General features: G+C 32.9%; 2 protein-coding genes across 2 annotated transcripts; both read left to right on the plus strand.

The window, feature by feature from the left end:
- Positions 1–1,589: 1,589 nt before the first annotated feature.
- On the plus strand, positions 1,590–18,822 carry LOC143074056 (vacuole membrane protein 1-like). The gene is made up of 6 exons (XM_076249606.1): positions 1,590–1,602; positions 2,899–2,924; positions 9,775–9,885; positions 11,375–11,454; positions 15,798–15,885; positions 17,531–18,822. The coding sequence occupies exons 1-6, from the start codon at positions 1,590–1,592 to the stop codon at positions 17,906–17,908; spliced, it is 696 nt and encodes a 231-aa protein (XP_076105721.1). The 3' UTR covers positions 17,909–18,822.
- On the plus strand, positions 18,256–27,525 carry LOC143074058 (vacuole membrane protein 1-like). The gene is made up of 5 exons (XM_076249607.1): positions 18,256–18,330; positions 20,339–20,419; positions 21,718–21,834; positions 24,748–24,840; positions 26,614–27,525. The coding sequence occupies exons 1-4, from the start codon at positions 18,256–18,258 to the stop codon at positions 24,793–24,795; spliced, it is 321 nt and encodes a 106-aa protein (XP_076105722.1). The 3' UTR covers positions 24,796–24,840; positions 26,614–27,525.

The following is a 27,525-nucleotide window of genomic DNA, read 5'->3' on the forward strand; positions in this document are numbered from 1 at the left end:
GTATTTTTTTCAATCAGATTATTAATCGGTTTTGTCTAAAACTACTACATATAAATTCAACATATAAAAATACAAATCATAATACTAAATTGCATCTTTTCGCATCGTTTGATAAAACTGTTGCATATAAATGTTTCACTCAATTGATGTATTTACTTTGGCGTTGCTAATGATATAAGTGCGAGAACTATTAGACAGTGCATCATTGAACTGAATTGACCTGCGTAGGCGTAGGTGCAATAAAGTTGTCATTTCACTTATCAAGCTTTTAACCACATAACGGTAACCAACTCATCATGCATGCTGATTTTGAGCACGCGTCTAATCGTTTCAGTCCCTTTAACAAATACCGCTGTTATGAAAGACCTTAAATAGATACTTTCAGCTTCCTTTTTTTAATCATTAATTAAAATATTAATTCTTCCGACTTGGGTATCTTGTTATTTAAAAAGATGCCTTTGGTTTTTGTTTTAGATTGCATTTCTGTAATAATTAAATAGGATTTTACCGAAAAGCACTAAACAACAACCTCTATATCTAAATAATCGAGGTCCCGAATTTAAAGAAATTTAATTCCCGACATCCCGAAATTAGAAAAAATAAATCTTGGATCCCGAAAGGGTCAATCCCGAAATCAGGCCCGAGCTTAAAAACACCCGATCCCGACGTCCCGAAAAAGTCCTGCCCCTCCCTCTGCCATGTAGTTATCAAAATTTTCGTGTTTATGCTGCATACATCAGATTTTTTTTCTTTCTCGATACTCAATCAAACAACTCAGACTAAATGATCTTATTAAACATATTGCGGATAGCCATTTAATAAAAAAAGTATAGAAACTAACTAACTAATTTTATTCAGTATAAAACCCAGCACAAAAGGATCATCGCTGAAAAACATGAGCACATATCATACAAAAAATTATCAGTTTCCCTTTATGAGGGGGGGGGGGGGGGGATAGGAGGGGTCTTGATCCCGAAATCCCGGACTTGAAAAAAATCCCGAGGTCCCGAATTTAAATAAAGCAAATCCCGACATCCCGAAATCCGAAAAAAAGGATTCCCGGATCCCGAAAGGGTCAATCCCGAAATCCCGAGTTTAAAAACACCCGATCCCGGAGTCCCGATAAAGGTCCTATTCCCCCTCCTTTATGATCCTGTATGTATCCATACCAAAATTGTAAAAAAACAAAACACAGATCTTTGATTTGCAAAGAACGACAATAAATTCTATAGGTTATCATTATTTGAACTGAAGAAGGTTATAAAAAAAAAACCCCAAAAAAAAAACACTGTAAGTCAGAAAAATAGTCGTGAAACATTTTCTGATTAGCTGAAGGGTGGTTTGCATTCGACAATCCTCGGTAGAATCCGATACTCTAGCTCCTTCCTAGATGAGGTTACGGAATCGGCCGAGTTGAGACGAAGACAAGTTTTTAAGTTTTAGATCTAAGTAAATAAAAACATGACAATTGGCTTTACATATACAGTGCGTGCCTAGATCGTAAACGTCACACAAAGTGCTAATATATAGATACGATGAAATCTTAAAAACCTTTTTATTAGATGTTATGATGTAAAACGACAAATTCTATGCGTGGATTAAGTATGTAGACACTATGAACGTTTTATTCGATTTTAGTTAATGAAAACAGAGTCTCTGATGAAAAGAAGACAAAGTGTTTTAGCTTTTAGATCCTTAGTCTATATTGTGAAAAGCGAACTATTTTTAGATTTAAATGCTGCAAGCTTGTTATTCTTTTTACCCGTGTGAATGTGAGTGAAGTAATTTATTTTACAACATTTATCTTTTACTATTTTACTACGTAAACATATATAACCCATAGGCGGATCCAGGGGGGCCTGGGGGCCCGCCCGCCTTTTGTGTGGGAAAAATTGGTTGCTTATATAAGGAATCACTGACGCATGACTGGAGCCCCCCTTAGGTCAGTCAACGGGCCCCCTTATGAAAAGTTCTGGATCCGCCACTGTAATCCCCCCTGTATATATGTCCGGTAACTAGCCTAACAATTTTTAACGCAACTAATAGATATAGGAAGATGTGGTGTGAGTGCCAATGAGACAACTCTCCATACAAATAACAATTTAAAAAGTAAACCATTATAGGTTTAAGAATGCATACTACAAGCTATGTGACCTACCGAATTAGACTATTTACTGGATTTGTTATCTCATACGCAACACGACGGGTGCCAAATGTGGAGCAGGATCTGCTTACCCTTCCGGAGCACCTGAGATCACCCCTAGTTTTTGGTGGGGTTCGTGTTGTTTTTTCTTTAGTTTTCTATGTTGTGTCATGTATACTTTTGTTTGTCTGTTAGTATTTTTCATTTTTAGCCATGGCGTTGTCAGTTTGTTTTAGATTTATGAGTTAGACTGTCCCTTTGGTATCTTTCGACCGTCCCTCTTCTATACGTCCTCAATCCTCAATCTTATGGCCTGTTGGCACGAATTGTCCCAATGTGCAGTTTTCCTCTCTGGTGCGTTTTCCTCGACGTATTTTCTCAAGTTCTCTGTGCTTTAAATTTGGTATGCGCTGGTTAAGATTGGGATTGAGGAACAGCAGTATTAAATCTGCCCGTTCTGTGCAACATGAAGTGATCCTGTATATATTAGTGGAGGATATCATTATTCAATATAGTGTACATATTATATTCCTACATTCATGGTGGTGGGTTTTGTTCTACACGCCGTAACGGTGTGGTTGTCCTACTAAGGATGTGAAAATTTGGAAGAAGAAGAAGAAGTTTACCTTATCTCCCATTATAACTATTTATAGATGGCGCTGTATACAACATGGATGCTGTCTGTAACATTATCAATTTATGTTTTATGTTTACATCTTCATGGCACACATTTAGTAGAGTTATTTGATTGCCAGGGGGATGTTACATCACATTTCAAAAGGTTAGGACTGAAATGTGGACAGAGAAGAGATTTTACAGCCGAAATTCTGTCGGAAGGCAATTTATAATGGGTACAACTTCAAGTCAAATCGGCACCTTGTTAAATCGGAACTAGTCAAATCAGCACCTATTTAAAGTCAATTCGGCATCCTATAATATTTGATAAAATAAATATAAATAATTCTAAAAATGTATAAATTCATGATCTATTATGGGGGTTGGATTTCTTCTTCTCTTCTTTTGTTACAGAAAACCATCAACGTACTGATGTTTACTTTCCGGCGCATGCCTGGTAAATGTTTTTTAATAAATTTATGTTGATAATTTTTGTCAAAATATAAATTAACAAAATATTTCTTATTCAAAGTTGTTTTTGGTCATATATTTTCATATTTTCAATTTTTACAATTTTTCTTTGTTTTTAATTTATACAATTTTTTTATTTAGTTTTTTTAAAATATTACATTTTTATACGACCGCAAAATTAAATTTTTCGTCATATATTGCTATCACGTTGGCGTCGTCGTCGTCGTCCGAATACTTTTAGTTTTCGCACTCTAACTTTAGTAAAAGTGAATAGAAATCTATGAAATTTTAACACAAGGTTAATGACCACAAAAGGAAGGTTGGGATTGATTTTGGGAGTTTTAGTCCAACATTTTAGGAATTAGGGGCCAAAAAGGGCCCAAATAAGCATTTTCTTGGTTTTCGCACTATAACTGTAGTTTAAGTAAATAGAAATCTATGAAATTTTGACATAAGGTTTATGACCACAAAAGAAAGGTTGGGATTGATTTTGGGAGTTTTGGTTCCAACAGTTTAGGAATTAGGGGCCAAAAAAGGGCCCAAATAAGCATTATTCTTGGTTTTCGCACAATAACTTTAAGTAAATAGAAATCAATGAAATTTAAACACAATGTTTATGACCACAAACGGAAGGTTGGTATTGATTTTGGGAGTTTTGGTCCCAACAGTTTAGGAATTAGGGGCCAAAAAGGGACCCAAATAAGCATTTTTTTTGGTTTTCGCACCATACATTGTAACTTTAGTATAAGTAAATAGAAATCTATGAAATTTAAACACAAGGTTTATGACCGTAAAAGGAAGGTTGGTATTGATTTTGGGAGTTTTGGTCCCAACAGTTTAGGAATAAAGGGCCCAAAGGGTCCAGATTTAAACTTTGTTTGATTTTATCAAAAATTGAATAATTGGGGTTCTTTGATATGCCGAATCTAACTGTGTATGTAGATTCTTAATTTTTGGTCCCGTTTTCAAATTGGTCTACATTAAGGTCCAAAGGGTCCAAAATTAAACTTACCGTAGCTACTCGCTTATAAGTCGATCCGACTATAAGTCGGATGCCCTTTTCAGCTCCAAATTCTGAGGATTTAGTCTTGACCCTCGTATAAGTCGGACAAAATTTGGACATTTTTGTTTGCAGCTGACAGTTACTGAACGCCGGTAAAACCAATGCAAATCCAGGAATTATATTCATTTTCTGCATGAATGTTTGTTTGGTTTGAATTTAGTTGATGTTGATTATGATAATTTATATAGCTGTTTAATAATAAAGATGTATTTATTCCTGTTGTTTTGTTCACTGTTTGATTACAGATTAGCCATGTGTTGTTTACGTAATGCATCAATGATTTTGTAGGGTATGACTAAGAACCTATTGTTTGAGAAAAGCGAACATAAACCAATATGAACCTGAAAAAATTTAAAGTCAATCAATATTTTCACAGCACACATAACTCAGTGTTAAAGGAGCATGTACACTTCATAATTCTCATTATATTGTGATGATTTATAAAGGATTAAAAAAATTAAGTGAAGCTAATCAACTTTATATTAAAATAACTCCCAACTCATTAGTGTCATCTGTTCACCTATCACTGATGTTTTTCACACCTTTAGTGAATACAACTCTTTGTCTCTTAATTAGGGGTTATCAATGGATTATATTGGCTTGCCAATCAATTTTGTAATCTTTGTGTTTACCTGAGACATTTTAATGAATAATATTTTGAGCTTGGGAATGAATCTTAAAATTATTTTTGATTATTGTATGATTTATAAGTATTGAATTGATATCATGATATCACAATAATGACACAATAACTCCGCTGAATACATCCTTTTACATAGTTGGTACATTGTTATCTCGTTTTCATTTTTGGTTCTTGGCTTTTTCTTTTGGGTTTATGCACAAACCATTTGACCATGAAAATCAATACACAAACCGGAAGCAGTCGGAAATTCAAAACAAATTGACAGAAAAATGTTAACAGAGAACAAATAAAACACAAAGACAGTATTGTAGTCATTTATTTTCAACAAAAACTTTTAATTTAGGGATTTATGTAGGTTTGGCAATCACCGACGTAGTTTTGACCAGGAAATTCACTCCTGACCACTTCTCTCGAGCTTGGATTTTTCCTCTGGTTGCTTGATCTCGCTTATAAGTCGGTACCCCTCTCTGGATTCTGAATTTTACTCCCAAACTTCCGACTTATAAGCGAGTATCTACGGGTAGTTTGATTTTAACAAAAATTGAATCCTTGGGGTTCTTTGATATGCTGAATCTAAAAATGTACTTAGATTTTTTATTATTGGCCCAGTTTTCAAGTTGGTCCAAATCGGGGTCCAAAATTAAACTTTGTTTGATTTCATCAAAAATTGAATAATTGGGGTTCTTTGATATGCCAAATCTAACTGTGTATGTAGATTCTTAATTTTTGGTCCGTTTTCAAATTGGTTTACATTAACGTCCAAAGGGTCCAAAATTAAACTAAGTTTGATTTTAACAAAAATTAAATTCTTGGGCTTATTTGATATGCTTTATCTAAATATGTACTTTGATTTTTGATTATGGGCCCAGTTTTCAAGTTGGTCTAAATCAGGATTCCATATCAAGTATTGTGCAATAGCAAGAAATTTTCAATTGCACAGTATTGCACAATAGCAAGAAATATCTAATTGCACAATATTGTGCAATAGCAATTAATTTTCAATTGGAGTTACAGTACGCCCAAGGAGTTTGTAATCCCAAACTCCATACTCCGCTAATTTTTCCTGGTGTAACACCAGGAAACTCCGACATCCCTCCCAAAATTCTCGGAGAAATTTGGGAGTATTCCCTCCGACTTCCACGTAAATCCGCTACCTTTTGTTTATTGTATTAGCGACATCTCTCCCAGTCTGGTGTGACGCGGTGTGACACCAGGTAATTAATTGCCCTAATCCGTCTGATCTATGCCGGCACGCGACAGTCAAGGTATGTGAGATTTCTAATGTAATTAAACAATTGTATTTCCTGTCTATTGGTTATCAGGTTATATCTGATTGCTTGAAACAAATGAAAGATTAAAATAAAAAGCAAAACGTTGTTGTTAATTCTTTCAATCTTTCAATTACACTGTACATTTTAATCAAGTTTTTAAACAACTATATTTGATTTTGACTTCCGTTTTTTTATCAGTAAATAAATATTTAATTTACTAAAAGAGATATAATTGTGCAACAATAAACGGAGAATAAATGAGGGCAGTTCAAAGAAAAATTACACGTCTCAAAGTTTTTTATACTACAAGTAAAAAAGAAAATATTATTCACTATCTGTTATGCTAATAATTCCATTTTACGATTACAAAATAAAAGTTTTAAAATCCAAAACGTTGTTGTTAATGCTTTCAATTGCATTAAAGTTTTATAAAAAAAATCTATACTTGATTATGACCTCGTTTTTATTTATCGGTAATTTATGTAACTTACGAAAAGAGACATACTTGCGTGAAAATAAACGGAAACAAACGCTGAAGGTATAGAATGTGAGCAGTGAGTTTAAAGAAAATTACGTGTCTTAAAACTTGTATATGCAAGTAAAAAAGAAAATACTATTCACCATTTGTTATGCTTAATAAGTCTACGGCATTTTCTCTTCACGATTAGCATTACTTTAGGATATAATACATTTCGGCTACAACAGGAATACTGCTATAGCTGCATCAACTCGTCGTTGCATAATATTCATTTACGCACAATGAATGTAAACTTTTGTATTGTATTTAGAACAGTGATCTTTAAATATTTTTTGCCGTGGGAAGACGACACGCATCTCAGTGATCAACAGTGCGTGGTTGAACTTGAACTTGACTTCGCTCACAATATTGAATGCTAAAAATAGTGACATCAATTTTGTCCACGAGATTTTTATTTGGCGGGAAATAGTATCATGTAACAGTAAACTCAGGTGACCTTTCTGGATAACCGTGGGAAAATTCATTGAAAGTTTAAACTTGCTTTGTAATGATTGACATTTGTGTGTGTTAAGATTGAGGCTCTAGAAGGTCCTTTTAAAATTGATTAACCAGATTCTAAATTTTATTCCTTTTCTGAATAAACGAACATCAGCCTTTTATTTATACGTTTCTCAGTCAACAGAGGACATAAACCTGGACATTATTTATACTTCCATAGTCAACACTATACATTAATGGTAGATGAAAACAGGATGCATGTCGTTCAGTTCCTGATGGGCGTTGGTAAGATCCTCTGTGAAAATGTGTCGATCGTAAAAATCCGATCCACATTTTTTTTTACATATTTCTTTCTTGTACGATATAATTTCATTTTAATATTCTATAGTATAAATTGTTGAAATACTTCTTTTTATATTTCGCCGAGGACTTTTAACGAGCAGTAAAATACGGATTGCGCCAATCCAATTTTATTTAAAAAAATAAAAGATCAATAACAGATCATAACAGATAAAAAAACACATGATTTTATTTCTTCATATAATTAAATAAGGTTGTGATTATTGTGTTGTGTCTGGGCGGGGAATTATCTCTGTATTTATGAATATAGGGCTGCCACATTGCATACAAAACTATTTGTTTCTTTTTTAAATTCAAATATTTCAAGTCGGTAATCTACCGAGGTAGTGAAACATAATATTTTACATTTCAAAATAAATTGAAAGTAACAGAGTTCACTTGTTGGTCCGATAAATTAACTCTAGGGTTTGATTTAGATTGGACAAATTACCGTAAAAACATCATTTTGTTTTAAGCCAGTTGATATTAATTATATAATATTAAACTATTAATGAACCGGATATTGCTTACTGAGTAGGTCATAAAAGGTTCTAATTGTGGTAAAATCATCTTTGTTGAAACTTTGTTGAAAAAACAAAAATTATGACCTGATCGGACTATAATGAAAATACTAAATAAGTGTTTTATTCGTATTTTTATACGTTTTTACGTTTTATTTCATATGACAATGACATGGGCATATACATACAAGAATAATTATCTTATTTTAAATAAAAATGTCACACTTTTATCTGACAATGAATGGACATTTAAATAACGTATTTTAAAGCACACAGGTGCAATCAAGATCGATTAAATGTACAAAGGTAATAAATCTGGCTAATCCGATTATGTTGTCACGCGTCATTAATTTTCAGTTCATCCGATGGGCAATAAACCAATTAACAGCCACGCGGTGTTGGGAGAGAATCTTTGGAGGAAATTGGGAGTAGAATCCGTGATTCGCGGTGTCACACCGCTACACTCGGAAATCGGTGATAAAAGTTCGCGATTACAAACTCTCTGGGCGTACTGTATCTTTCTTTGTATAGAATAGTAGTTGATAATATATGTTGGAAATTTACCAGACTTGACTATGATGTCATTTTCTATTTTTATTTGCCAATAACTTTATGTAAATAACTTCATTGGAAATTTGCCAATATAAAATGTTGCTGATGAAGTTTTTTTTATTGTTTTATACAATAAACAATGTATATTCACTTTTACTACCAACCAATCTTTACCATTCAGTGATAACAAGCACTTTATTTTACATTTTAATATCTTATGATGTATTTAAAAGAGTAGTTATTGTTGCAAACTCCATTAGAAATTTGAATTGATATCAGTTTTTGAAAAAGGGAAACGGAGATGTGAAAAAAAGGGGGGGGGTTTAAATTTTTCTCATTTCAGATTTCATAAATAAAAAGAAAATTTCTTCAAACATTTTTTTGAGAGGATTAATATTCAACAGCATAGTGAATTGCTCAAAGGCAAAAAAAAACTTTTAAGTTCATTAGACCACATTCATTCTGTGTCAGAAACCTATGCTGTGTCAACTATTTAATTTTAGATTTAAAAAGTTTGAAGAAATCTTTAATTGATTTGTAAAATCTTGACATTTGTTTTGTGTAAAAAAAAAACATATAATGTCAAAAATTTGATCACAATCCAAATTCAGAGCTGTATCACGCTTGAATGTTTTGTCCATACTTGCCCCAACTGTTCAGGGTTCGACCTCTGCGGTCGTATAAAGCTGTGCCCTGCGGAGCACCTGGTTTGACATAAAATGTCGTTTTATGTACAAAACACTTGGGATGGACATCGTTCAGTCATTCAGTGTGAGGAATTTGTACAGCCTCATAAAATTTTTCTAAAGTTTGCCGTTTTGGGTTAAAAAATTACGATTTGGGGTCAAATAGCAGAATTTTGAGAATTTCACCTAGATATAATGCCGAAAATTTGAAAATTTGAATATTTTATGAGGAAAAAATGATCAAAACATGAATAAAACTGTGAACATGGTGTTAGTGAATGAAATAAATACACAAATAACTACAAACAAGTTTTTATTGACATTTATTATGAAGATCTCCCACTTGAGCAATAGTAGCCAGGGAAGCCATCGTCTCAGAGTAGCTTCTGTCTGGGCAGCAATCAGTGAAAGGGTTAAAAGAAATATTAGATTTATTAAGAAGAAATCAATAAGAATTTATAACCCATGATATATATTATGTCCTCATTTTTCAGTATGTTGCAAAAATAGAGAAATATGTATTATGGTGTGCATATTGGTTAGGTCTTGGTGTACTATCATCTGTAGGTCTGGGGACAGGATTACATACATTTCTATTATATCTGGTGAGTATATCTTGGTGTACTATCATCTGTAGGTCTGAGGACAGGATTACATACATTTCTATTATATCTGGTGAGTATATCTTGGTGTACTATCATCTGTAGGTCTGGGGACAGGATTACATACATTTCTATTATATCTGGTGAGTATATCATGTATATCTTGGTGTACTATCATCTGTAGGTCTGGGGACAGGATTACATACATTTCTATTATATCTGGTGAGTATATCTTGGTGTACTATCATCTGTAGGTCTGGGGACAGGATTACATACATTTCTATTATATCTGGTGAGTATATCTTGGTGTACTATCATCTGTAGGTCTGGGGACAGGATTACATACATTTCTATTATATCTGGTGAGTATATCATGTATATCTTGGTGTACTATCATCTGTAGGTCTGGGGACAGGATTACATACATTTCTATTATATCTGGTGAGTATATCTTGGTGTACTATCATCTGTAGGTCTGGGGACAGGATTACATACATTTCTATTATATCTGGTGAGTATATCTTGGTGTACTATCATCTGTAGGTCTGGGGACAGGATTACATACATTTCTATTATATCTGGTGAGCACTTTATCTAGGTGTATTAACATTAGTCTGTCATGAAACACATGATTACAAACATTTTTTGAGTATCTTGTGATTGACCAGGATTACATGCAGTTCTGTTGTGTTTTGTAAACTTGTATATTTTGTCTTATCTCTAAGTCTGTTAAAAAGATTACTTTGTGTTTTTCAGAAATTCTAGATTCAGAGTTTATTTTTACAGGAATTTAGATGCCATCCTCTACAACTCCATATACACAATATCCCATGTTAAATGTTATTATACCCCACGCAACGAAGTTGCGGAGGGTATAATGTTTTTGACCCGTCAGTCCGTCCGTCCGTCAGTCCGTCCGTCAGTCCTGTTTCTTGTCATCGCAACTCCTCTCAAACCACACAACAGAATTTCACGAAACCTTTTCAGATAATAAGGACATACTATGTAGTTGTGCATATCGACGGGAAATTGCGATTCAATTTTTTTCTAGGAGTTACGCCCCTTTGAACTTATTTACTTTAATGTACTACTGCAACAGTTTGTCATCGCAACTCCTCTGAAACTACACAACAGAATTTCATGAAACCTTTTCAGATAATAAGGACATACTATGTAGTTGTGCATATCGACGGGAAATTACGATTCAATTTTATTTCTAGGAGTTACGCCCCTTTGAACTTATTTGCTTCAATGTACTTCTGCAACAGTTTGTCATATCAACTCCTCTGAAAACACACAACAGAATTTCATGGAATTTTGTAGATAATAAGGACATACTATGTAGATGTGTATATTGACAGGAAATTATTATTCAATATTTTTTCTTATACCATTTTTTTTTCTTGTACTTATTTAATTTCTCCAATGACAATGTGGGGACTTGGGGTATGTGAGTGTGCTCACTAAGGTTCTTTAATTTGTATTATTTCAGGGACCACATATTGCAGCAGTAACGTTAGCAGCTTATGAATGTAAATCTACAAACTTTCCAGAACCACCATATCCAACAGAGTATGTATAAAGTTTATCATACCCCACGCAACGAAGTTGCGGAGGGTATAATGTTTTTGACCCGTCTGTCCGTCCGTCCGTCAGTCAGTCCTGTTTCTTGTCATCGCAACTCCTCTCAAACCACACAACAGAATTTCACGAAACCTTTTCAGATAATAAGGACATACTATGTAGTTGTCCATATTGACGGGAAATTGCGATTCAATTTTTTTTCTAGGAGTTACGCCCCTTTGAACTTATTTACTTTAATGTACTACTGCAACAGTTTGTCATCGCAACTCCTCTCAAACCACACAACAGAATTTCACGTAACCTTTTTAGATAATAAGGACATACTATGTAGTTGTGCATATCGACAGGAAATTACGATTAATTTTTTTTCCCAGGAGTTACGCCCCTTTGAACTTATTTACTTTAATGTACTACTGCAACAGTTTGTCATCTCAACTCCTCTGAAACCGCACAACAAAATTTCATGAAACTTTGTAGATAATAAGACATACTACGTAGATGTGCATATCGACAGTAAATTACGATTCAATTTTTAGTGGAAGAAGACGTCAAGTCTTCTGAAGACTTAAGGGGCCGACCATTGGCTTTGAGTCTCCGTATGCCGCATTCATTTCGTGTATTACAATTTCAAAACAACTTAGATTCCTGACACCGATTTTTACACATGATTGGGCATCTGAATCATTTAATTTGTAAATTATGATTGTAAAACAATCACTATCGTAAATATGACCCTTTTATTTATGTAAATTATTAGATTTTATCTCATCCACATGAACTTAATTTGTTTACTTGTAACAGGATGTTTTAACTGTAGATATTTGTATTACGCATGCGTGAATTTGGTATCGGTACAACTCGCCCTGTTTACAAGTTCGCCCTTGAAGTTACGAATTTGCAATCCTGCAGACAAGAAGATTTTATTTTTATATAAATAAAAAGGATATATAAAGTGTTATCTTTATTCATGGGTTTCCTTTGTCATGTGAATTAGATACCCTTCGTAACATACATGTGAACCTCCCGTTTAGGAGAAAAAACTCCCGTGCATGAAATTTTTCAGACACCATATTTGATCATTTCTTACTACTGTACGGGTGTAATTGACACCTGTGTTAAATTTTACCTGAACATCAAAGAAGATGTATAATTATATGGCTTCACTTGACAGCTTGGGTGTCAAACATACTGGTAATCAACGATGTTTACCTCCGGCTAACTGCCGTTGTGTTATCAAAACGATGTGTATTGGGAATATTGAAATACTTTTTTGTTACTTCCCTTTGTTTTATCCTGTTTTCAGTTATTTTGCTTTTAAAAATGTAAATGGTAAAAAGACTATAAATGATTAATATTTTAATCAAATAATCATAAAAGGATGTTGATTAAATGAATTATAATGATTTTGGACAAATAAAAAAATTAAAATTTATAAATTATTTTATTAATTTAGACCTCCTTTCAAGGATTAAATTGAAGTTTATATATTAAATTTGTTTATAACTGGTTAGAAGTCAACATACAATATGTGCAACTAGGCTAATAGTCTAGCTTCTGCTAGCTTCATGTATATATTTTCTACCGATTTAATATATAACTAGAATTATGCAAACAGACTTAAGGAAAAGGCATGTAAGTCATGTAAGTTCATACAAATATGACACTTTTTCTAGACAATCCAGATCTTGCAAAATACATCGCTAAAAATTGTAACCTTTAATTTTGTTGTTGTGCAGTAAAAACCCATATGGGAACTTTCAAAAGTTGGCAGGTATGTAACAAGTCTTACTATTTTTATGCTCCATTTATGGGCAATATGTTTTCTAGTCTGTCCGTCCATCCTGCTTCTGGTTATAAAGTTTATGGTCGAGGTAGTTTTTGATGAAGTTGAAATCCAATCAACTTGAAACTTAGTACACATGTGTTCCTCTTGATGATATGATCTTCTTAATTACTGCCAAATTAAAGATTTTACCTAATTTTCATAGTCAACTGAACATAGAAAATGATTGTACGGATGGGAAATCCATGTACTTATGACCTTTTCTTGTTTGAAGAAAAAAAATACATTTTAACGATAATGGAACAAAGCAGCCTGGGTAAGTGGGGCTGCTTTTATGGTAATTCAAGTTACCTTTTATTCACCTTCTTCCACTTCAGAGCTATCAGCTCTTTGATTTTTCTAGGAGTTACGCCCCTTTGAAATTATTTGATCAATATACTACTGCAAGCTTTTGTCATCCCAACTCCTCTCAAACCACACAACAGAATTTCATGAAACCTTTTCAGATAATAAGGACATACTATGTAGTTGTGCATATCGACGGGAAATTGCGATTCAATTTTTTTTCTAGGAGTTATGCCCCTTTGAACTTATTTACTTTAATGTACCACTGCAACAGTTTGTCATCGCAACTCCTCTCAAACCACACAACAGAATTTCACGAAACCTTTTTTAGATAATAAGGACATACTATGTAGTTGTGCATATCGACAGGAAATTACGATTCATTTTTTTTCCAGGAGTTATGCCCCTTTGAACTTATTTACTTTAATGTACTACTGCAACAGTTTGTCATCTCAACTCCTCTGAAACCACACAACAAAATTTCATGAAACTTTGTAGATAATAAGGACATACTACGTAGATGTGCATATCGACAGGAAATTACGATTCAATTTTTTTTCCAGGAGTTACGCCCCTTTGAAATTATTTGATCAATATACTACTGCAAGCTTTTGTCATCGCAACTCCTCTCAAACCACACAACAGAATTTCATGAAACCTTTTCAGATAATAAGGACATACTACGTAGATGTGCATATCGGCAGGAAATTACGATTCATTTTTTTTCCCAGGAGTTACGCCCCTTTGAACTTATTTACTTTAATGTACTACTGCAACAGTTTGTCATCTCAACTCCTCTGAAACCGCACAACAGAATTTCATGAAACCTTTTCAGATAATAAGGACATACTACTTAGATGTGCATATCAACAGGAAATTATGATTCAATTTTTTTCCCAGAAGTTACGCCCCTTTGAACTTATTTGCCCAATATACTACTGCAACCTTTTGTCATCGCAACTCCTCTCAAACCACACAACAGAATTTCATGAAACCTTTTCAGATAATAAGGACATACTATGTAGATGTGTATATCGACAGGAAATTATGATTCAATTTTTTTTTTTATACAATTTTTTTTTCTCATACTTATTTTATTTCTCCAATGACAATGTGGGGACGTGGGGTATGTGAGCGCGCTCACTAAGGTTCTTTAATTTAAAAATGTTTTGTTTAAAATTTTTATACCCCACCTAGGGGCAGTAGCTTTTTAGGTCTGTGCGTCGTTTATTTGTCTGTCTATCCTGCTTCAGGTTAAAGTTTATGGTCAAGGTAGTTTTTGATGAAGTTGAAGTCCAATCAACTTGAAACTTATAGCATGTTCCCTATGATATGATCTTTTTTTATGTTAATGCCAAATTAGAGTTCTGTCCCCAATTTCACAGTCCACTGAACATAGAAAATGATAGTGTTAATAGGGTATCCGTGTACTATTGACACATTCTTGTTTGCTAATACTTCCCATATTTCTTAATTTAGTAAGATACATGTATCAATGGATTCAGTGAATGCTTTATAAAATTTTGATTTAAAGTTTCTGAAAGACTTGCTTACTCTTAAATTTCACAGAATAGTATGATTGTGTTAATCTTCCTAAATTTTTAACCTTCCAATATAAACAGTATCTTTAAGTAGTTGGAAAGTTATTTTTCATTTGATACTTTTCTACTTCATCAAAAACAAAGTTTTGTGTTCAGTAATATTTTGAAGATTAATTTTCCTGTTTGAATTGTTTTATTTTGTGAATGATAGGAATCAATTCTGAATTTTATAATTTTCTGGATTTTTTTTAATAAATTTCTTATGTTGAAATAGCATTTTTCTTTAATTTGCTTGTGTTTCTTTCCCTATTAGTTGTATGACATATAGTTTCTTAAATATTTATTATAAAAAAGAAGATGTGGTATGATTGACAATAAGACTACTCTTTTCAAGAAACCAAAATGATACAGAAATTAACAACTATAGGTCACCGTATGGCCTTCAACAATGAGCTAAGCCCATACCGCAAAGGCCCGAAATGACAATGTAAAACAATTCAAACGAGGAAAACTAACGGCCTATTTTATGTAATTTATAAAATATATTGATGAACAGATTTAATTTTTAAACTGTGTTAACAAATAATGTCATATATGAATAAATGTATATAGATCCCTTATTTTATACACTAGATTAAATTTAAGTAATCTTGTATTTTTAGAATTGTTTGTCCGGAAGGTGTTACAGATGGCAGTACAGTATCATTATGGACTATAATGAATAAAGTCAGACTTGAAGCTATTATGTGGGTATGTCATATATTCAACCTTTATGAAAATGATATTGTCTCCTAAACTATCATAGCAAATAAATAAACTCATCATATATATTAAGATAAAATTGAGAATGGATATAGGGAATGTGTTAAAGAGACAACAACCCAACCTGAGAGCAATATTCACCAAAGACCACCAATGGGTCATCAACACAAAGAGAAAAATCACGCACCCATGGCATGCTTTAGCTGGCCTCTAAACAAAAATGTGTACTAGCTCAGTGATAATGGATGTTAAACCCGAAATATATAACAGGGCTCACGCTACCAGGCGACTTGGGCGAAGAAGTCGCCCTCCCGACCGTCACTTCGCTTTCCCTGACCCCCAAAAGCGAAAACAAGTCGCCCTGTTCTTGACGAAAGTCGCTTTTAGTCGCTTCCGTCATCGGACATTTTCAATTTTTACCAAGTTGATGAAACATCAATCTTTTACTGATAATTAAAGAAATTCAGACATAAACTATTCATTATCTTAAGAAAAGAGGTTGAAGCATTGTCTTCGCCGTGTGTATCAGGTTATTTGATAAAAATACAACTTTTTATCACTTCGTGCATTTTCGCAAGTTCCGGTGCTTGTTACTATAAAACGTACATCAACCTAAATTTCGGCAGCAAAATAAGTTTGTTACTTCATTTAAACGTGATGAAAGTTGCCTCCAGTAAATGTTTAATCCATTTATTGCATTAAAACCGTCATGTTCCTTTCCAAATAACTTGTCAAACATCGTTTATTTTTGTAAATTTTCTTGCATTCGTCCGCCATTGACCGATTTCTAAACTACAGATCTGAACTGGACCAGCTATGACCGAAATCCGTACTTTTACAATAATTACTACGGACGCACGGATGGAACAGCTGACAGAAGAATATTGATCCCAAAGGGAAAAATTACGCATCCCACACGCATTAAGAGACTTTTGGTTACATCTAATTGATTGGTGTATATAATTCCCTATATTTTTTATGAATGTTTCAAACTATTGATTAAAGTTGCTTAACTCTGAGACTGTTATACTAATATCAATATATTATGGCCCAGCTTAATAACTTTTATATTTTTTTTATGAGAAACACTGAATTTCATACACAAGATAATTTTTAATTAAATTGTAATTGATATAATTTCTTTACATTTTTTAAAATAATTTTTTTTTTTTAGTGCTAGATATTTAGTTGGTAGTTTCTCACAAGAACCTTAGTAAAACTTAAACAACTTTTAATTTCAAATGTTACTTTAATTTTAATTTTTTACTCATATGAATTGATCAACATAAAAAGAACATTATTTACATATGGCCCTTTATACTATTGTAAAATCCAAACAGATTGTAGCGCACCCGCGCGAATGAGCACTTCTCTTTCAAATCTCACCACTTCTCCCTATCAGTTTCAAAAAGAGAAGTCACTTCTCCCTATAATTCTGAAGTAGTGTGAGCCCTGATATAAATGAACTAAAATTAAAAATCATACAAGACTAACACAGGCCAGAGGCTCCTGACTTGGGACAGGCACAAAAATGCAAGAATATTTTTTATACCACACCATACAAGAAGTACTAATTATTGGATAATTTATATTATAGAGTGAGAGATTAAAAAAATATATCTTTATGTTTCAGGGTGCTGGGACAGCACTTGGAGAATTGCCGCCCTATTTTATGGCAAGGGCAGCCAGGCTGTCAGGGGCAGATCTTGATGACGATGAGTTTGAAGAAATAGAAGAACTCATTCATGAGAAAAAAGAGCATCCTGAAGAATTAGTAAGTCTCACAGGTTATGGTCCGAGTGAGAGTGTGTACTGTTATTTTTGGCCTTTCATGTTTTTGTGGGTGCCTTCTAGTAATCACTCTGTTTTTTATGCCCCACCTACGATAGTAGAGGGGCATTATGTTTTCTGGTCTGTGGCTCCGTTCGTCTGTCCATTCGTCTGTGCATCCATTCAGGTTAAATTTTTGGTCAAGGTAGTTTTTGATGAAGCTGAAGTCCAATCAACTTGAAACTTAGTACACTTGTTGCTTATGATATAATCTTTCTAATTTTAATGCCAAATTAGATTATTACCCAATTTCACAGTCCATCGAACATGGAAAAGGATAGTGCGAGTGGGGCATCTGTGTACTTTGGACACATTCTTGTTTTGTCTATTTTATAATTTTTACTTTTGTCCTTTGTGCATTTTGTGTCAACTTTTGTGAAACCATTGACACGATTTAAAATGTAAGTGGCATTCTATCTTTTTTAAACTCCCCTTCCAACAACCTAAGCTTTTGAGGTTTAAATCTAGGAATCAGACTACCTATCTGTCTGTTGGTCACTTTACACAGTTGTAGAACTCTACCTGACAATGTACATGAAGGAATATAATCTTGGTCGTATTATGATAGGGGAGATAATTGAACCTACTTCAATATTACAATATGTGGCACCGTACTCGGGCTTGCAAAATCAATAGTCTTACTGCAAATCTCAAATTGCTGGGCAGCAGTGCAAATTTTGAAGTACTTAAGGCAAGAATTTTGTGATGTTTGCTTACTTTGCGAAATGTTCTGAAAGAGTAGAGGGCACCTTTATTTCTTTTCAAATTCTTTAATGATTATCTGTTCCATACTAATATTCAATTAAAAATATTTACTAATAAATATCAAAATGTAATATAATTCATTAGACATTTCTTATTTCTATTCATAGCATTGCATAATGATGTATAAACTACATTTTTACGTAAGAAGTTATTTATTGGATTTGGTGTTTCAGACAGCTGCTGGCGGATAATTTGGCTACGGTCATCACACGTTCAAGCCATGAATAAATTTAACAGTAATTTACTAAAAGCTAACACCTAATATCAAGTTGTATTTTTTCCCCAATATTTATTATGGATCAAATTTCTACATGTTTTACATACTTACAATGAAATTGTTTATTTTTTTATTTTGTGTTTATTTAGCATCTGTACAGTCATAACAGTGTTCTAGAATCCTTTTCAACATTTTGAACTATAAACATTTTAAACGACCATGATCTTGAAAGTTGAAGAATTTCACTGAGTGACAAAAAGGTTTTTCTGAATTCCTGTTGCAAAAAGGGAATGGGGACTTATCATACTGAGCTTTTTATGGTAATTGTCTCTTGTAAGTGTAACTCCTCTTTAACATCTATGCACAGACATTGATGATACTTTCTCTAATTTTTGTGCTTTTTTCACATTTCCTGACCGGTGTGAGAAAAAATATTTCTCCTCACTAGTGAAAAATCTGTTCTCGGCAAATGATTAGTCGAAATTTGATTATGACATCTAAATGTTTTTTTTTTCTTCTGAATTGTCCTATTGTGACGCCATGAAAAAAGGCGGCAATGCCTGATGACGTCGCATATAAAGAACACAAGTTTCTGAAAATCTTTGAAAAAGAAGGATAAAAATCATTAGAGAAACAGATTCCGACACTATAACTCATGTATTACGATATTTCTCCACCTGAGACAGTTAAATTTTAAGCCTCGTGCTTTAAATAATAAAATTTAACTGTCTCGAGTGGAGAAATATCGTAATACACTTGATGCAGTGTAGGAATCTATATAGATACAGTTGTTGAACACTACTTGACGGTGTAAACAAAGAAACGTTATCTTGTTCTTACTGTCCGAGTGAAGATAATATTATTTATGGTTTTGGGGATATCCATTTTAAAATTCACTAACAGTGTAGGTATTATACCTTCCTTTTTAAGGGAGCTGTATATAGTAATTGTATGTTTAACTTGTTGGTCTGTTTGTCTGTTCATTCTCATGTCTCATATTTGGACTACTATATCTTCAGAAGTTTTTAGGCATCTTGTTTCTGAACCAGCATTGAAATGGATTTCATTTAAAAAAATTAAAGAATTTTTCTTGCATAATGATATTGAGCACATAAATAACCATATGCTACGTCTTAACAAAACTCACGACTTTGCTTCTTTGTTATGTTGGCTTGATTTGTCACACTTTTTACAGTGCTTAGAGGGTATGACTTTGTTAGCTTTGTTCACTGTGTTTGTTAGTTATTACTGTAATTAATAACATTAAAGGTACCAATTTTTCTGCACCAGATGTGCATTTTGACAAGAAATGACTCTTCAGCAATGCTTTAGGTGGAAATATTTGAAAATCCAAAACTTATAAAAAAAAAATAAGAGCATATGACCTAAAACGAGGAAAATATAGCTAGAAGCAAATTAGCAACAAAAAATTTATCCATTATTTTAAATCAGTTCATATTTCAAGTAGATCTAGAGTTAACAATGGTTAAAAAGTAGAATTAAATGTGTCCAAATGCATTTAAATAGTAAACAAACAAGAAGGATTTGAAATTTCTGTTATCTCAAGCATGATAATTGGAAAAGAATTTTTAATATATTCTTGTCTATTGTTTTATTTTTTATTTTCAGGGATTTATGGGAAAATCTAAATTAACTGTACATAACCTTGTACAGAAAGTTGGATTCTTTGGTATCTTAGCCTGTGCATCGGTAAGTACTGACCCCCAAGGGTGACTGGGGAATAGAAATATTGGTCACTTGGTCTTCTCTCGACTGGCAGTAAAACGCTTGCTGAAGTGGGGTGTCCGGTTGGCTGTGCGGGATGTATCAAGTTCGCAGTCACGTCCGGTCAGAATGGGGACGTTAAATCCGATGTCTCGTGTAGAGAGAGTGCCACGCTCTTTGCACGTAAAGAACCCTTGCAACAACTCTTTGAGGGGTCCGTAGGTGGCCTGTTGCAAGGCAAAATTTCTTTCCCTATCCAATAAACCCTCATTTTCCAGTGGCAGTCCAAATTTCCCCGACCATCATCCCAGATGGCCTCTATTGTGACAAGACCTACCTATTGTACTTATTGTGAACTTGTTCTCGTCCTGAATATGCATGAAATATTTGCCACTGGACGTTAAGCAACCAACAATCAATCAATCAATCGGTAAGTACTAAGCTAGATAAACATTACTGGGGTTTCTATGTAAGGTTTAATCTTAATAAATGGTACTTTTAATTTGTGTCTGAAATTCTGAATACTGTAAACCAACTTAATTTCGCGACCGATTAATTTTCGCGACTCTTGGGGGAAGAAAAATAACGCGAAATTAAATCGTCGCGAATATGTATAACTTGGATCTTTCCTTATTAAACTATATCAAGTTAACTAAAAAATCGCGAAATTAAATCGCCGTGAAGTAGACTAGCTGGAGATAAATGCGAAATAAAGTATCCGCGAAAATAAGTTGGTTTACAGTATAAAATTGAGAAAGGAAATGGTGAACATGGTGAATATGTCAAAGCGACAACCACCCGACCATAGAGCAAACAACAGCCGAAGGCAACCAATGGGTCTTCAATGTAGCGAGAATTCCCGCACCCGTAGGTGTCCTTCAGCTGGCCCCTATGCAGGTATTAATCTTAAAAACATCACTTCTGGAAAAACTTTTCCAAACGACAAAACATTTTTTCTATAAACATGGTCAATTTGTCCATTATCAGACAAAAAAACATGCTTTATTTTAATCTGTGCCTCTTTGTTCTTTAATTCTATTTTTAAATCTGTATAAGAAGTCTGTCAGTTAAATATATGAGTTGCAGATGCTCAGATGTTGGTACATATCTATTGATAAAATATTAAATATAGGCTAATTTTAGAAATTGGTATTGTTTTCTTTTAAACATTGAAAAAGCATAGATTTTATTTAAGCTTACTTCATTGTGAAACTGGATTGCCTCTGAATTTGTATAAATTCAATTTTGATTGTTTTGATTATAAATTTTACTTTTTTTTACAGATACCAAACCCTCTGTTTGATTTGGCAGGAATAACATGTGGTCATTTTCTCATTCCATTTTGGACATTTTTTGGTGCAACATTAATAGGAAAAGCTGTTATTAAAATGCATATACAGGTAAGTTCTATGTTATGTTGTTGGGTAGCTATATCATAATGAATACTCATTTATTGTAATTCATACACATTTGCAGTGTACTATAGAACTAGAGGCTCTAAGGAGCCTGTGTCGCTCACCTTGGTCTATGTGAATATTAAACAATGGACACAGATGGATTCATGACAAAATTGTGTTTTGGTGATGGTGATGTGTTTTTAGATCTTACTTTACTAAACATTCTTGCTGCTTACAATTATCTCTATCTATAACAGTACTTTCTGTGGAAAATGTTATTGAAAATCTTCAAATTTTAAGAAAATTGTTAAAAATTGACTATGAAGGGCAATAACTCCTTAGGGGATCGTCGTCGTCGTCCGAATACTTTTAGTTTTCGCACTCTAACTTTAGTAAAAGTGAATGGAAATCTATGAAATTTTAACACAAGGTTTATGACCACAAAAGGAAGGTTGGTATTGATTTTGGGAGTTTTGGTCCCAACATTTTAGGAATTAGGGGCCAAAAAGGGCCCAAATAAGCATTTTCTTGGTTTTCGCACTATAACTTTAGTTTAAGTTAATAGAAATCTATGAAATTTTGACACAAGGTTTATGACCACAAAAGAACAGTTGGGATTGATTTTGGGAGTTTTGGTTTCAACATTTTAGGAATTAGGGGCCAAAAAGGGCCCAAATAAGCATTTTCTTGGTTTTCGCACTATTACTTTAGTTTAAGTTAATAGAAATCTATGAAATTTTGACACAAGGTTTATGACCACAAAAGAACGGTTGGGATTGATTTTGGGAGTTTTGGTTTCAACAGTTTAGGAGTTAGGGGCCAAAAAAGGGCCCAAATAAGCATTATTCTTGGTTTTCGCACAATAACTTTAGTTTAAATAAATAGAAATCAATGAAATTTAAACACAATGTTAATGACTACAAAAGGAAGGTTGGTATTGATTTTGGGAGTTTAGGTCCCAACAGTTTAGGAATTAGGGGCCAAAAAGGGACCCAAATAAGCATTTTTCTTGGTTTTCGCACCATAACGTTAGTATAAGTAAATAGAAATCTATGAAATTTAAACGCAAGGTTTATGACCATAAAAGGAAGGTTGGTATTGATTTTGGGAGTTTTGGTCCCAACAGAATAAGGGGCCCAAAGGGTCCAAAATTAAACTTTGTTTGATTTCATCCAAATTGAATAATTGGGGTTCTTTGATATGCCGAATCTAACTGTCATGACTGTGTATGTAGATTCTTAACTTTTGGTCCCGTTTTCAAATTGGTCTACATTAAGGTCCAAAGGGTCCAAAATTAAACTTAGTTTGATTTTGACAAAAAATAAATCAGTTAGGTTCTTTGATATGCTGAATCTAAAAATGTACTTAGATTCTTGATTATTGGCCCAGTTTTCAAGTTGGTCCAAATCGGGGTCAAAAATTAAACTTTGTTTGATTTCATCAAAAATTGAATAAATGGGGTTCTTTGATATACCAAATCTAACTGTGTATGTAGATTCTTCATTTTTGGTCCTGTTTTCAAATTGGTCTACACTAAAGTCCAAAGGGTCCAATATTAAACTTAGTCTGATTTTAACAAAAATTGAAATCTTGGGGTTCTTTGATATGCTGAATCCAAAAATGTACTTTGATTTTTTATTATGGGCCCAGTTTTCAAGTTGGTCCAAATCAGGATCTAAAATTATTATATTAAGTATTGTGCAATAGCAAGTCTTTTCAATTGCACAGTATTGCGCAATGGCAAGAAATATCTAATTGCACAATATTGTGAAATAGCAAATTTTTTTTTAATTAGAGTTATCTTTCTTTGTCCAGAATAGTAAGCAAGAAATATCTAATTGCAAAATATTGTGCAATAGCAAGATTTTTTTTTAATTGGAGTTATCTTTCTTTGTCCAGAATCAACTTAAATCTTTGTTATATACAATATACAATGTATATTCACTTTTTACTACCAACTGATAAATTAAAATAATCTTTACCATTCAGTGATAACAAGCAGTTTTTTAACATCTTAATATTTTATGATGTATTTAAATGAGTAGTTATTGTTGCAAACTCCATTAGAAATTTTAATTGAGATTAGTTTTGGAATAAGGGAAAGGGGGATGTGATTAAAAAAATTGGGTTCAATTTTTCTCATTTGAAATTTCATAAATAAAAAAGAAAATTTCTTCAAACATTTTTTTGAGAGGTTTAATATTCAACAGCATAGTGAATTGCTCTAAGAGAAAACAAAAATTTTAAGTTCATTAGAACACATTCATTCTGTGTCAGAAACCTATGATGTGTCAACTATTTAATCACAATCCAAATTTAGAGCTGAATCCAGCTTGAATGTTGTGTCCATACTTGCCCCAACCGTTCAGGGTTCAACCTCTGCGGTCGTATAAAGCCACGCCCTGTGGAGCATCTGGTTTTCTGATGAACACATGAAGAAGGAGCTCACTTCTTTCAATGCATACATACACATTCTCAGTCAAATTCAGTGTTTACAGTCAAATATGCCAGATTACATGTACATGTATATAATTTATTTGTTAAGCATGAAGGATTATGATACAAAATGTGAATTGTATGCAATTATTTATATTTGCTAGACAAATAAATAGCTTGTACTGCAAAAGTATCTGTTTTCACCACATAAATGTCATTATGGTGTCATTTGTTTACATCACAACACCATTTTTATTTATATACTATACATGTAGATAGTGTAAAAAAAATAAAACTCTGGAACGATGAACAGAAAATGGAACATTAACAATGATTAAAAAAAAAATGGTATTTTTACCTAATAGTGATATGATAGTGGGATTTTGTATTGACAGTTTTTATGGACATTTACTTTTAGATATACCTTGGAGTATGGAACATATACCTTTGTTATACATGTATCTTTCTTTTTTGTTACAGTATCGAGAAAAACAGAGTGATTGGTTTGGTCAGCATGGTAAGAACTGACATGTGACAGTTTGCATCATGGGGGATCCTAATGGAAAATTGTGTGTAAGTAAAATAAAATCTCTTATGTCTGAGATTTTTATTTCATGTACATTAATTATAACCCATGGATCAAAGTTCTGTAGGGTATAATGTTTTTGACTTTGTCCATCAGTCCTGTTCTAGTCATTCCAACTCCTCTGAAACCACTCAACAGAATTTTATAAAACTCTGTAGATAACAAGAACAAAATATGTAGATGTGTTTATCGACAGCGATACACTGTTTTTTCTTTCATTACAATACATTGCAATATTAAAAAAAAAAAATGTCAGATTTTTATAAATAAGCAAGTTATAATATAACTTCTGAATGAATTAAAATAAATCTTACACAATCGTCTTTGGATGCGTTATATGTGGGCACACTGTGACCATGTGATTGTTTCAAATCATCAATCATTTGATTCAAATGTCATGAATGTGGGAGATTAATAAATGATGTAAAAAAATCTGTAAACACATAAACATGATAAAGACAAGAAGAAGAATTTAAAATTTGCAAATCCAAAAACAAACAAAATTTGCAGAGTTTTCTCCAGCTGGGATGCGTTGGTTTTTATTGAGTCCTAAGTTAAATTATGACCATAATTGTTGACCATTGTAACAACTAGATATGGCTTTTTATTCCCTCTATGTCATGTGTGCGTTTTTGAAATTTGCATGTGAATATTAACAGAACTTCTCATTATTACCATGTAAATATTTTTTGTAAAAAATGCAAAATAACTTCAAAATGTATGTACACATTATACTTATGATACTTTTTTATCTTGTAGCACAGAACCTTTACTCGTTTGTTTAAATCCGAGAAATAAGATTGGTTTACTGTGGCATCAATTCTAGAAAACACCTTTTCCACTGTTAAGCTACAAGTTCCAAATATAAGAGATACTTTTGTCATCCTACTTACACCTGAAATATACTTTTATTAATTGTTGCAATGCCAATGGCGTCTTTGCAGGGTTACTCACACTAACAAAGAAATTCACTTATGTTAAATCAGGGTACTCACCATTTGACCATGACCTTAGGATGAAAGACAACAGCCAAAGCACCCTTCCTTTGCTTTTAATTTTTTTCCCCAATAATACATGTACATGTATGATTTTGTATACATTATTGTTCTTCTAAAACTTCATGCAATGAAAATAGCATGAAATATATGCTTTCAAAATGTTGCTAAACATTTCTTTGTTCATATCTCGCAAAAGTGTAATTATCTTCTTTTCATACTGGAACCATTCACATGTGCTTCGATACAATGACCATATTTCTGGCGACTACATGATGTTTGGCTAATTAAAATGATTAAAATCTTTTTGTAAGTGCTGTTATACATAACAAAAAAAGTAGAATAACAGAAATACTGAAATCCAAGAAAAATCCTACAACAACCATGACAACTGACAAAATCTAATCACCAAATTCATCAAGCAACATAATCCAACGTTAACAGTTCTGAATATAAGTTACACAATACTTTACAATTGTTAAGCACTGGTTATGTTTCATGCTATTTAAAATCCTAATAATTATAAACAACCTTGGCTTATGTAGTTAGGATTAATTTCTGCAAGCACTTAGTATAATAAACATACTGCCCTCAATTGATGCAATTCTGGGCTGGCAAACAACTGCATTCAGAAATATTAATTCAACACTTGCAACTTCGTCTTAATGTTAGATTTATTTTTCTTTATTGGATATTGTACCTCAACACTTAAGACAGTATATATATTTACTACATATTTATTTTTGTATTTTTTTTCTTTTCTAGATCAGATAACACAGGATGTTACCACTGTGGTATGGCTATCAATTCATGGCATTAATGAGCCGAAAGGTTTGTAAATATTGTAGCTTTGCCTTTTATTTTTCAACCTTTTATTTTTAATTTTGTGTTAAATGAGGTCTTAATTTCCATTTAAGTTAAATATTTCTTTACAATTATGGAAACAATGCTGAATTTTCTGTTTCCATTCTCTAACTGAAGTTTGCATCAACCAAATAATATAAAAAATGTATACACAATGCTTATTCACACAAATTTTTAATGAAGCATGAATTTGGGTACATTCACTTTTAACGTTATGGGTTTATATGTCCGTTTGATACAACCGCAAAAATAATTAAAAAAAATTTAGTTGATATTTGTTATACGTTGTTGTCATCTGCCTTGTTGAGCGTCATCCAAGACCAATGATTTCGGGATAATAACTTTAGTATGAATAAGTAAATAGAAATCTATGACCACAAAAGGAAGATTGGGATTGATTTTTAGTGTTTTGGTTCCAACAGTTTAGGAATGAGGGGCCAAAAGGGTCCAAAATTAAACTTTGTTTGATTTCATCAAAAATTGAATTATTGGGGTTCTTTGATATGCCGATTCTAATCGTTTATTTAGATTTGTGATGTCTGGGCCCCTTTATCAAATTGGTCCACATTGAGTTCTAGAGGTTCCAAAATTGAACTTTCTTTGATTTCATCAAAAATTGAATTGTTGGGGTTCTTTTTAAAATATGCTGAATCAAATCATGTATTTAGATTTTGTATATTGGACCATAGCAGGTAAATGTCCAATTTAATTTTTTTAAGTTCTAACACAACATTCATTGTGTGTCAACTAGCTATGTAGGCCAAAAATTAATTATTGTTTGTTTCCCTTTCCACAACTAACCCTGTAAAATCA

This window comes from Mytilus galloprovincialis, chromosome 5, assembly GCF_965363235.1.
Source record: "Mytilus galloprovincialis chromosome 5, xbMytGall1.hap1.1, whole genome shotgun sequence".
NCBI classification, from domain to species: Eukaryota; Metazoa; Mollusca; class Bivalvia; order Mytilida; family Mytilidae; genus Mytilus; species Mytilus galloprovincialis.